This window comes from Mesoplodon densirostris, chromosome 18, assembly GCF_025265405.1.
Source record: "Mesoplodon densirostris isolate mMesDen1 chromosome 18, mMesDen1 primary haplotype, whole genome shotgun sequence".
Taxonomy (NCBI): Eukaryota; Metazoa; Chordata; class Mammalia; order Artiodactyla; family Ziphiidae; genus Mesoplodon; species Mesoplodon densirostris.
This window is the reverse complement of record NC_082678.1, coordinates 53,363,196-53,376,427: the sequence shown is the minus strand read 5'-3', so window position 1 is coordinate 53,376,427 and position 13,232 is coordinate 53,363,196. Positions and strand designations below refer to the sequence as shown.

Here is a 13,232-nt window from a genome sequence, read left to right as displayed (position 1 = left end):
TGTTGGAGTTGAAGAATCATATTCTAAGGCTACATTTTATTAAAACAATTTTTTTTTTTTTTTTTTTTTTGCGGTACGCAGGCCTCTCACTGTTGCGGCCTCTCCCGTTGCGGAGCACAGGCTCCGGACGCGCAGGCTCAGCGGCCGTGGCTCACGGGCCTAGCCGCTCCGCGGCATGTGGGATCCTCCCGGACCGGGGCACGAACCCGTGGCCTCCGCATCGGCAGGTGGACTCTCAACCACTACGCCACCAGGGAAGCCCTAAAACAAATTTTGAAGGCAGTATTATTGCCTGATTGTAAAAGGTGGCGGTGTGGAGCAGGAGGCAATTTTATAAGTGTATAAAGTGAAAGCACAAAGTCCCTTTCCCTTGACTACCTTGTTCCCCCCAAAATCCTAGCAGTAACGCCTGTGAACAATAAAGCATTTATCCTTTTAAACATTTTCTCGGTGTGTGCAAATACGTATAGTCACACATGCATATGTAATTATAAATATAGAATTATAGAATTACGTTATAACTGCTATTACATAACTTGTTTTTCCATTTAACAATGTCTAGTGGACATCTTTTCATTAGAGTACCTATAGAAGTAGTGCATTCTCTAACAGTTGTGTAGTATGCCATTGAATAGTTGAATCATAATTTATTTACCCAATCCTCTACTGATGGGCATATTATTTTCAGATTTTAGCTATAACACATAGTGTAGTCTGCAGAAATAGTCTGAAAACCTTTGAAGATTATCATTGGATTATATTAGTATTTTTAGTATTTCTAGAGTATAAAATTCTACAAGTGGAGTTTTGGGTCACAAGGGATAAACATTTAAAAATCTGGGTTGATAATTATAAACTTCTCCCTCTTCCCCTCCTTATGTGAGTTGTCATGCTTTTTCTGTGACACCGTATGTCTGGAGCATGCTGCCTTTGTTTTGCTTTTTCACTAAAATTGCTCTAATTTTCTGAAAAAATTATTTCATCCCCATTAAGATTTTTTAAAACCCTGCAATAGAAAACAAAGTTATATGAATTTTGCCGTGGCCACTGTTTGTCACTTCCTTGTTTCTTTTCCACTGGACTTCAGAGTCACTAAGTACTAAGACTTTAAGGAATTAGTTTACCACATTTTATCCCTCGCTATTTTTACTAAGTAAATCTTGATCTGTAATCTGTTATTTTGCTTCTACAATAGTTTTAATTTTTTCAACATGTTCAGATCTGTTAGAACCAATCCCATATCGACAGGATGAAATAACTCAAAAAAACCCCCAAAAAAACCAAACAGTGAAACATAAGGGATTTCAAATGAATAACTAATGTCAAAACTTGAAATTATTCTATTAAAAATTATTCCTCTTCGTTTAAGTTGTAATCTTAAGCCTTGCACAATTCTTCCCCAGGGGAAAGTGGAGCTGGTAAAACGGAAGCCAGTAAGTACATCATGCAGTACATTGCGGCCATCACCAACCCCAGTCAGAGAGCGGAGATTGAAAGGTAAGGGCAGTCTAACAATGGGAGGAAGTTCTCACTGGAGCTTCATTTTCTATACAGACTTGACTCGGTTAGGCCTAAACTCTGATATGCATGGAGTGTTTATTAATGGTTAAATTACTTGGATTCCCTTCCTGCATACTGTCCCTGTACTTTTATTTATATCCCTCGATTTCTGTATTTGTTTTTAATAGAAAGATACTGCTAAGGTGATTCTAGTCTATCACCGCTGCCTTCAGTGTTATGTGTGCTCAGCAAAGATATTATACTTTACTGGTAGTTGTATTGTTCAAGCTCTCACAGGTTTCTTGCTCTTTCTACTATACCAGCATCTTTTGTAAACTGTGTTCTACACTCCCTAGAGTGAAAGGGGGACTCTGGGAGACAGATCCATGCTGTTCCATCATTGCTAGAAGCAGAACCTTGGTATTAGAAGCTCTGAATAGGGTTCATTTCCTGAACGGGTTTCAGGCCACATCATGCTCTGCTCACAGCAAGATGAGTGATAAAGCGGGTACGCACTGTCTGGGGCCCAGTGTTCAGCAGAGTGTCTGGTACGTGGTATTTACGTAGTAAATATGTAAGGAATGAAGGGATGGGGTTTTTTTAAAAATAAGAAAGTAGGAAGTGTGGCTATAAAGCAACATGGCTTGACTTTCTTATGTGGTGTGGACTTTTTGAAGAGGAAAAAATAAGAACTTTCCAAAGTTGCTACTTTGAGGCTCAGTATTTATTTACAGAAGAGTCACATTCCGTATATACATCTCAATCTTCAGTTTTATGAATAGAGCGAAAGGGTTGGTCTGAAAGCAGAGAATTTGGACTAGACTACCCTGCATGGGTAGAATTGGGCTAGATTGCCAGGTCAAAAGAGGTATTTTTCTTAATAGTGATACATCCCCAATTCTGATTCTGACTTTGCAACCTAATAGGACAAGAACAAGGATATGAGTAAGTTTTAAAAATTTCCTTTGGAGCTGAGGAGAGTAACTGGCTGAGAACTAAATTAATTTTATTTCTAAACCCAGTTGGTACAGTGGAGTAAGGCATATTTACATTTACTAGTTTTTTTATTTATTATTATTATTTTTTTTTTGGCTGCGTTGGGTCTTTGTTGCTGCGCTCAGGCTTTCTCTAGTTGCTGAGAGCAGGGGCTACTCTTCGTTGTGGTGTGCAGGCTTCTCATCGCAGTGGCTTCTCTTGTTGCAGAGCACGGGCTCTAGGCGCACGGGCTACAGTAGTTGTGCATGGGCTTAGTTTCTCCGTGGCATGTGAGATCTTCCCGGACCCGGGCTTGAACCCGTGTCCCCTGCATTGGCAGGCAGATTCTTAACCATTGTGCCGCCAGGGAAGCCCCATTTACTAGTTTTTAAAGAGCATATCTTACCACAGTTTTATAGACACTTTCCTTTATTTATCATAAGCAAGCAGTTTCCCTTGCCCCAATTATAATTAGACTTTCATTCATGAGGAGGTAAATTTGTAGGGTCACTTACAGTGGTAGTGGAAGGGCCAGGGGATCCGGTACATCAGGTTATTTCGGCGATATGCCCATATAAGAGGAATTTTGTCAGTGAAATAGAAACAAAGACATAAAGCCTAGAATGAAGTTAAAATATATCCACTGGGAGAGACTGCTCTATAAAGAGTTAGCATTCATCGAATAAAGAATGACTTAAATACCTGGTACCAAAGAGAGATTCCATACAGCTTCAAACGAAATGATGAGCAGTTTCTAAACTAATCAAGACCACATTTATGATGTATTAACCAAATGCGGTAAATTTCACTAGGCTTTATAAGCAAGAACTTTAAAAATGGAATCATTTTCTGTATCACCCGTTCTTTTCAGAGCATCTCTTTTTAAGATTTTTCTTTATGTAAATAAAATATGTTCATTTAAAAGAAAAACTAAAATTTACAGCATGATGTAAAACATGAAAGTTCCCTGAAATTCCACCCTACCTACCCCATCAACCTAGGTAACCATAGTGAAGTGTGCTGTCCCCTCCAGATTTGTAAGCATTTACTAACACATGCGTGTGTGCACACACACATGCCCCCACACATGTGCACCCACACACACACACACACACACAAATCCTGCAATACATATTATTTTGCAACTTCATCTCTCATTCATTAATATATTCTGCACATCTTTCTATGTCACTACGTATTGTACTGGGAAACCAAAATTTATTTTTATCCATCCCTATTGGTGGACATTTAGGTTGTTTGTAATATATATATTTTTTGATGTTACATACAGTCAGCATCTTTGTACACAAATTTGTGTGTCTTTTAATGAAATTTAGTTTCTTTAAAGTCCCAGCCTTTAAAACTTTTACAGTGACTTTCATTTATCTGTGTTAAAGAGTGAAGAATATGTTGCTTAAGTCCAACTGTGTCTTGGAAGCTTTCGGAAATGCCAAAACCAACCGCAATGACAACTCAAGCAGGTTTGGAAAATACATGGATATCAACTTTGATTTCAAGGGGGACCCTATTGGTGGACATATCAATAACTACTTACTGGAGAAGGTAAAAAGTGCTTAATTTCTGAGGGTAATGTTTGCAAATGCTGCTTTTTTTTTTTTTTTGGCCTAGAATTGTTTTTTCAAATTGAGTTATAATTAACCTACAATATTAGTTTCAGGTGTACCATGTAGCAATTCAGTATTTTTATACACTCTAAAATGATCACCACAGTAAGACCAGTTACCATCCATCACCATACAAAGTTTACAGTGTTATTGACTATATTCCCTGTGTACATTACCTCCCCGTGACTTATTTATTTTGTAACTGGTAGTTTGTACTTCTTAATCCCCTTCACCTATTTCATCCATCCTCCCCAGCCCCATCCCCTCTGGCAACCACCAGTTTGTTCTCTGTATCTATGAGTCTGTTAATGCTGAATGTTTTTTTTAAAAACCTGATTATATTAGAAGAATTTCTTTCATTGCCCCAAAGTAGCGTTTAATCCTGCTCTCTGTCCCTTCCTGCTCCTCAGTTAGCTTTCTATGGCAAAATAATCTCTTTTTGTGTTCTCTTATTAGCACTTACAGTATCAAGCTGGGAAAAGTTATAGACTTTGTAGGTAAAGGTTTAGGTGGGGGAGGGGTGAGGGGTGCCAACTTTTGGGTAACGGTTAACAAAAACCTATCTAGGACTAATCACTTCTACTCCTTCTACACACCCTCCCATGTTTTTATTTTAATTGATGGGCAATCTCGTTTTCTTCTAGTTTCTCTTTGTTCACTGCTTTATAGTAACATAGATGTACTTTGTGATCTTACAGCCTAATTATGAAGCATCCTGCATTTGGTGTGTGAAAACTTAGAGTGTGTTTTTATCTGCCCATGTGAATGATAGGCCCAATTTGTAGAAGATTCCAGTTAAAACCCTCCTCTGGGGACTGCCAGAGAGGCTGTGTCCTAACTAATCTTGAGTAGATTCGCCTGGTTATTACAGTTAAGATTGAACTTTACTAGGTTAAGTCTCCACCTTGAATTGTACTCAGATTTGAACTGACATGCCTTCTCCGTTAAGTGTCTTCCATCTCAATCACACCATAGCAATCTTTATGGCAGCAGAAAGCAGTATAAATCTTATTTTTGTTTGTTAAACTGAAGTCAGACTGTTAAGGAAATCTTGTTTTATCAGAGTCAGTTGAAAAATGACAGGAAGTACCAGTCATTATCAGTCTTTTTTCCAGAATGTTTCATGGCTTCACATAAAGTACATGCTCAATCAAAAGAATCCCCTTGAATGAACATACATTTTGAGTCCTCTCTTAAGATCAATCTTTTCGAAGCCATCTAAAGCGGAGGTCTCTGTATATGGATTTTGTTCAGCTCACTTTATTACAGAATATAAGGCATTGCTCTTTGAAATGCCAGCAGGCCCTCAGGAAGGGAATGTTGAGAATATTCCTCCCTAAACATTCCTTCCTATTCTCCCCACTTGCAATCCCCCAATCCAAAAAATTTCCTCTTTAGGCTCTAGGTTTAAAAAATCAAAATAGCTTCATTTTCAGAAAGTTTAAGGAACTCTGTTTTTAAAAGAGTAAAAAGAATTGTCAAAAAATTGCACAGAAAACCCCATAGAGGAGATCTGGTTTTAGGTTGGTCCCATCCGTGCGGTCTTTAGGACATTTCAGTGCTCTGTTGATACAGGATTCCCTGGGAAAGTGGCTCTCATTTTCTTTTAGGAGTACATTCTCAGATGAATGATTTTTTAAAAATTTATTTTACTGAAGTATAGTTGATTTACAATGTGTTAATTTCTGCCATACAGCACAGTGATTCAGTTATATATGTATATTCTTTTTCATATCCTTTTCCATTATGGTTTATCACAGGATATTGAATGTAGTTCCCTGTGCTATACAGTAGGCCCTTGTTGTTTATTCATTCTGTATTATATATTCTATAATAGTTTGCATCTGCTAATCCTAAACTCCCAATTCATCCCCCCCATCCCCTCTCCCCTTTGGAGATCACAAGTCTGTTCTCTATGTCTGTGAGTCTGTTTCTGTTTTGTAAGTAAGTTCATTTGTATTATTTTTTAGATTCCACATATAAGTGATAAGTGATATCATATGATATTTGTCTTTCTCTTTCTGACTTGCTTCACTTAGTATGGTAATCTCTAGGGCCATCCATGTTGCTCCAAATGGCATTATTTCATTCTTTTTTATGACTGAGTAGTATTGCATTGCATATATATCCCTCATCAGATTAATGATTTTAATGTGCTTTTTTTTTTTTTTTTTTAGTCCAGAGTGATTGTGCAACAGCCAGGAGAAAGAAGCTTTCATTCTTTCTATCAGGTTAGTAATCTGTTATGCAGATAATCAACCATTTGCTCAGTTGTGCAGGAAATGGATGTTTTTATTTGGGGCTCTCTCCTGTCCTGTGCCTCCCATGCCTCCATTGGCCTGCGATACGTTACTCATGTGTGCACACACGCATACACCCTACCGCGTGGGCTTCTTCGGAGACTTGACGAGCATGGCTGTTATAAAGAGCTAGCAGGTGGTTAACCAACCAGATGACTGCCTTAGTTGAGCATCCCTTGTGTTTCTTTGCAGTGTAGGTAACATTTTAATGACCCTGAAAGCTTTTGAAATGGTACATTCTGAATGTGTTAAATTAATTTTGTCTTATTTTTGAATTGAAGCTTTTGTTCCCATTTTGGGGTGTTCCAGAGATGGGAATAGAAATTCAGGTTGTTTTCGTTAAAAAAAAATCAATTTTAAAAATCCAATAGTTACATCTTTTCAGTAAACCAAAGTGTGCAGTTTAATATAGAGGATTTAAATGTATTGCCTTCTAAAATGCATGTTCTATGTAGAAGGAGTGTGCGTATTGTATTTGTGTTTTTGTTGACAATTCGCCATGTTTCCAATAAACTAGCTTTCTACCAAATATAAGAGTTCTGTTCGTTTCAAGAACCCATAACTTTTTCCGCACTTGAGTGAAAGTGTTGGAATTTGTCTTTGTCCAGCACTACAGCCCTGGTTACCCAGTTGGCCTTTCCTGGGATATAGAGATTGATGAGGCAAAGCTGTTTGTTTCCAGTGTGATTCAACATATGACTGGCTGCTGACACCTCTTAGTTCTGAGGCAATATTGGCTTTTTCTGTATTTGAAACATAACCCTATGCTGTCCAGATAACAAGGCTGCTAAGCACGTGACCACCACAGAGCGCAAGCTCCTGTTTTACAAATGGCCACAGTCAAAGCAAAACCTTTCATGCCAGTTATGTTGTGAAAGGGCTAAGACTCTATAAAATAATTTTCCTCATGACTGTATAACATTGTCCATCACTGATGATGTTGAAGCCATTACCTTCGAGGTTTAAAAAAAAATTCTTCGAAGCTAGAAACAGGAGGACCTAAGTGAATTAGCCCAGAAAATGAAAAAAAGCTAGACTACCAGTAAGAATATATGGTGTGTTGGGTTCAGGGTGTATTTTGCTAACTTATTTTTAATTAAATATTTTTCAGCTACTCCAGGGAGGTTCAGAGCAGATGCTCCGCTCTCTGCATCTCCAGAAATCCCTTTCATCCTACAACTACATCCATGTTGGAGCCCAATTAAAGGTAAGAGTTTCCTTTTTGAGATGATTCAGAAATAGAATCAGAGAATCAGAAGGGACATTAAATAATTATCTGGTCCAGCCTGCTGCCTTTAGGCAAATGAATGGCTCTTTTATTCTACTCTATTTTTAAAATTCTCAGGGATGGAGATTCAATATATTATTGACTCAATAACTTTGCTTAATAACCCATTACTGTATTTTATCACCATCCAATAGGAAGGAAGTTTCTCTCTTATGATATTGTGGGGTTTTTAAATTTTTTTAATCCTATTACTTTTATTTTGACACTATAAAAATATTGTTACAAGTAGGAAATCCACCACAAAAGAAGGTACCATATCATTTTTCCAAAGGCAAGTTGGTAAGACGAAAGTCTAAAAGCACTGTGGTTATAAATAAATAAATAGATAGATAAATAGATAAATAAATAAAAGCACTGTGGTTGAAAATGGATATCAAAGATTGCTATTCACTATTTTTTCCAATAATGATTTTGATGTATCCTAGAAATAGTTTTGTGACCCTTGGAGCATTTCTATTCAGCCTTCAATTTTTTTCCATTTTTTTCCCCTTCCTTTGCATGTAAGCCCTTGCTCACACATATGCAGATCTTTTTGCCCTTTTATTTCTGATTAGTTTTCTGCTATATATATAATATAATTTCTGCTAGCCATTTTATAGCTAATCCTAGTAATATAGTAGCTTATTGGTGATAGGTTATAAAACAGTAATTGCAGTGTTATCCAATTTTGTTGGGGGAAAGGAGTGTGTGTATGTATGTGTGTGTGTGTGTGTGTATATATATATATATATATACACACACACACACACACACACACATACATACACACGCACACACACATACACACACACACATACATGAAATAAGATTTGGAGGGAAATAGACCAGGGTTTTACTTGTTTACTCTGGATGGATGAGATTATGGATATTTGTGTTCTTCTGCTTTTTCCGCATTTCACATTTCTTCTATAATTAAAAATGCACAGCTTTTGTAGTTGGGGGAAAAACAAAAGAATTTATAAAAGGAAAGAATCTAGATGTGGGAGGTGTTTCTCTTTTTTTTTGTAATTTTTGCTCTTCATCTTAAGCTAATTATACCTGCATTACTGGTTTAATGGTCTTTTTATTATTGTGCATATAAATAAATGATATTTAGCGTTTTGCAATTTTCCATTGTTTGAAATTTAAGTTGCACGAATTTTTTACTTTTACAGTCATCTGAGAACAGGGTGTTTGGCTAAAAATTAATTGAAAGCAAACAAAACACCAGAGGGCAATACTCCAGCTTTCTGAGAATAGGTCAGAGGTACTTAAAGATGTATAAAGGATTGTAAAATCGACACTTAAAAAGCCAGTGACTGAAAATATTCTTTTTAAATCCAATTGTCTTATTGACCAAGTGGCTTTTGGCCCGGTCATGTAGAGCCCCACAGAAAGCAAGTATTAAATAAACATTTAGCCTTTTTTTCAAAGCTAAATTTAGCTTAGGCTCCCTTTCCATCAAAGTTTTCCATTCCTATTCCTCCCCCTCCTTTTTTTCTGCCTCTCTAATAAAAACAAGGAAGCAATACATGATCACAGTCAAAACCTAAAATAAAGATGAACCAAAAGGAAATAAAAATATTCTAAAGCTCACCATCCGGAGATAATTATCGATAACAACAGTTTATCTGTATATATTTATTCATGGAATCATATAATAAATCCTGATGAAATAAACCTTTTATTATATTATAATATAATCGTTAATATCTTCCCATGTAAACAAATACAAATTAATCGAATGATTTTAGTAACTATATAGTATTGCACTCTGTGTATCATACTTTTACTTAGCTATTCTAAAATATAGGACTCATGTACATTTACGACCCTGTGGGTTACAGGTAAGGTAAGACCCATTTAAAAGTCACCAAAAACAATAAGGAACTTGGTTCTCTCACATAACAAGAAGCCCTAGGATGGGGCAGTTCCAGACGTGGTTAATTCAGTGCCTTAACAATGTTGATAGGGACCCAGATGTTCGTTTGTTTCTCCCACTTACCAGTTCTGCCATCCTCACTGGATCGGGCTGGTCTGCTACAGCTGATTTTCCTCATGGTCCCCATATGGCAGCAGCAGTTCTAGGAGTCACAGGCAGAGGAAACGTTCCTGGCTGTAACCCTTGATAAGCTAGGGAAACCTCATGTCTTACGGACCAGAATGGCATCACATGCCCATGGCTGACCAATCACTTGGTAAAGGGAATAAGGTCCCTGTGATTTGTTTAGACCAATGAAGATTTACCTCCTGAGGCTGGCACCAATTCTGAAGAACGGGTGCACTCAGGGATGGATAAACAAATCAGCGTTCTATCAACAAGAAAGAAGTGGGGCTGGGGAATAATGCCTGTTAGGTAAGCAGCTGACAGTTCTCCTCAGTAGGACGTGTAGACTTTGTGTCTGGTTTCTTTACAGTTTTGACATGGTTGCAGCTTCTAATAATAGTGATATCTGATACTCAAGTGCTTTTTATGTGCTAGGAGCTAGGGAGGTGCTTTCTATAAATTCTCATTCCATTCCCACAACAACCCTGTAAGAAAGGTATTATTATTCCCATTGTACCCACGAGGAAATTGAGACTTGACAAGGTTGACTATCTCACTCAGAGAGCTGGGAGGGGGAAGAGCTTGCCTGGTCGTGTCCTGGACGTTAGAGGAACACGTGCTCATCAGGCAGAGGGGGATCCTCCCTGTGCTCTTCCTTAGCAGGTGAGCGTCAGGCCAGGTCTCTGTGTCCCGGCCAGAGCAGAAACTCACCAAGGAAGAGATCAGGCCCTGTGCAGATGCTGCTTTGGCAAAACTGCTAAGATAAGCATTACCGTTGCTTTATTGTAAATTTTATTGATACTCTTGTATTTCCAACCTGAGGGCTACAGATCCTCAAGGCAGGCGATTTATCTTTGAACCCCCGTCTTAGTCTAGCTGGGCTGCTACAACAGAAATACCATAAACTGGGGTGCCTTATACACAACAAAAGTTGGTTTTCACAATTCTGGAGGCTGGGAAGTCCAAGATCAAGGCACCTGCAGAGTCAATGCACGCTTCCTGGTTCAGAGGTGGTGCCTGCTTGCTGTGTCCTCACAGGGCAGAAGGACCAAGGGATCTCTGGGGTCTCTTCGATATGGGTACCAATCCCATCGTAAGGGCTTCACCCTCAAGACCTAATCACCTCCCAGAGACCCCCACCTCCTAACACCATCACCTTGGGGGTTAGGATTTCAACCTACGAATTTGGGGGTCGGGGGACAGACATTTATTCTACAGCAGCACTTCTGTGCCATTTAAAGATCTGACTTGCTGCATGTTTGTTGAATGCCTGAAAAAGTGAAGTGATAGTCCCAGACCATTTCCTAGCTTGCTGAATGATCAAGGCAGGCCACTTGGCTTTGGGAGGCCTGCTCTTCCTCACCTGTGGAGTAGAAAGCCTGACCGTACAAGCGTGGGAGTGTTGTTCCCAGCCTGGACAAGACTAATTGTGGAACAGAAAGCCATAGACGACAGTAGTTAGGCATATGTCTCGGAGGCTCCGTCAGTCAGGAGTTTCCATTTGTGGTCTCACATCTCATGCCACTTCCTCCACTCATCCTGGAGCTTCTCTGAGCCAGCTTAGGACTTGCTTCCTCACCGAAGGTTCCAGAAGTGTTCCTGGTGCTTGTCTTAGGTGATGGCGACTCTCACAGTTGGGCATTGTGGGTGCTGCATTATGTTTCTACCCCTGAAATCATTTTTATTTTCTTTGGATGCCCATCATCCCTTCAATGACTTACTCCAAAGGCATCAAGACCTTGGCTACACTTGAATTTAGTCTCATAGTTTTTGGATGTTAATGCTCACATGCAGTGTCTGTGACCTCAGTTTCCTGTTTTCATTCCTAGTCGTCTATCAATGATGCTGCAGAATTCAAAGTAGTAGCTGACGCCATGAAAGTCATTGGCTTCCAACCCGAGGAGATTCAAACAGTGTATAAAATTTTGGGTGCTATTCTTCACTTGGTGAGTGGGGACGCCTTTCAGAATTCTTCGCCTCCCTGTGGGACTAGGATGTTCTTTCAGAAGGTTTGGGGTTTTGTAAAAAGTAATTTATGTAGAGAAAATTCCTCTGACATTTTGAAGAAATTACTCCATCTGTAGTTTCCTCCAACGTGTTATAATAATATGAGGGATTTTCCAAGCCACTTTGGGTTTTGAGACTGTGGCTTTAGTTCACTGCCTTCCTGGTATGTCAGACTTCGAACTGGTTAATTTCAAAGGTAAAAGAGTTCAGCAGTGATGTGACCACCAGTGGGATACGCTAAAATCTTTTGAACAGAGCAAATTTCTAAAGGCATTTGAAACATAGAATCATAGATTTCTAGAACTAGAATTTTGATGATCTCATTTTATAGATTGGAAATGACTGGCTTAAAAGCACATCCAGTTCGTTGCAGCCAACACCACGGACCACCCTGGCCCACTTATGCACAGGTTATTTTCCACACGTCACACCAACCTTAGAAGTAAAGACCCATTGGTCGGAGTCCTTTCATTACTGTCTATATGATTAGAGATGTTGGAAACATAATGAACATGTAACCTGGTAGTAAATGAGTGACAACATGGATACAAATCAGGAATAAAAACGACCTTTCACTTTCCTGCGGCGATATTTAACTCTAAGTGAATCAGAAATACACAGGACCTATATGAAAAATATTATAAAGCAGTATATAAATAATCTCTTAAATGTTCCTGACTAGGAAGACTTTAACATTCTAAATTGTCTCATTCTTTCAACTAGCTTATAAATACGGTGCTACAATAATCCTTCAGAATCCAAAGAGGAATTTTGTTTTTCAGTTGATGTAATGATTCTAGAATTTACCTAGAACAATAAACATGTAAGAAGGTCGAATAAAATGTGTTAGAGTAGTAGGGTAGGGGGAGCAGGGGAGAGGAGGCATGACTAATTCCACCAGGTTTAAAATGATAGTAAAAGCCACAGTACTTTAAAACTTGCTGCATAAATTCAGCACCAGATTAATCAACAGATTAGTTCATGTGCTGGACACTTGGTAGATGGCTAATAAGTATTTATTGCTTATTGAATGAGTGGAATATAAATAGACTCAAAAACTTGGTGGAAATTAATATGTAACAAAGGTGATATTTCAAATCAGGAGGAAAAGCTAGACTATTCGATTAAGGGTGTCAGAGCAACAAACCATCTGAAAAAATAAAGTTAAATTCTTACTTTACACCACATACCAACATACATTCTGGTGGATAAAAAGCTTAAGTGTAGGGCCTCCCTGGTGGCGCAGTGGTTGAGAGTCCGCCTGCCGATGCAGGGGATACGGGTTCGTGCCCCGGTCTGGGAGGATCCCATATGCCGCGGAGCGGCTGGGCCCGTGAGCCATGGCCGCTGGGCCTGCGCGTCCGGAGCCTGTGCTCCGCAACGGGGGAGGCCACAACAGTGAGAGGCCTGCGTACCGGAAAAAAAAAAAAAAAAAAAAAAAAAAAAAGCTTAAGTGTAAGAATAGCTGTATGAGGAATAGAAGAAAATATTAAATATTCATAAAATCTTCA

At 38.8% G+C, this 13,232-nt stretch overlaps 1 protein-coding gene across 7 annotated transcripts in view; it reads left to right on the top strand.

Annotated features, from left to right (window-relative positions):
* The window catches only part of MYO1D (myosin ID), a 348,552-nt gene that overhangs the window by 100,251 nt on the left and 235,069 nt on the right, over positions 1 to 13,232 (top strand). For all 7 annotated transcript variants that reach the window (XM_060082677.1, XM_060082679.1, XM_060082676.1 and 4 more), the window contains exons 3-7: positions 1,404 to 1,497; positions 3,873 to 4,038; positions 6,278 to 6,331; positions 7,512 to 7,607; positions 11,544 to 11,660. In XM_060082677.1, coding sequence (XP_059938660.1) covers positions 1,404 to 1,497; positions 3,873 to 4,038; positions 6,278 to 6,331; positions 7,512 to 7,607; positions 11,544 to 11,660 — 527 coding nt within the window. The remainder of the gene's footprint in view (positions 1 to 1,403; positions 1,498 to 3,872; positions 4,039 to 6,277; positions 6,332 to 7,511; positions 7,608 to 11,543; positions 11,661 to 13,232) is intronic.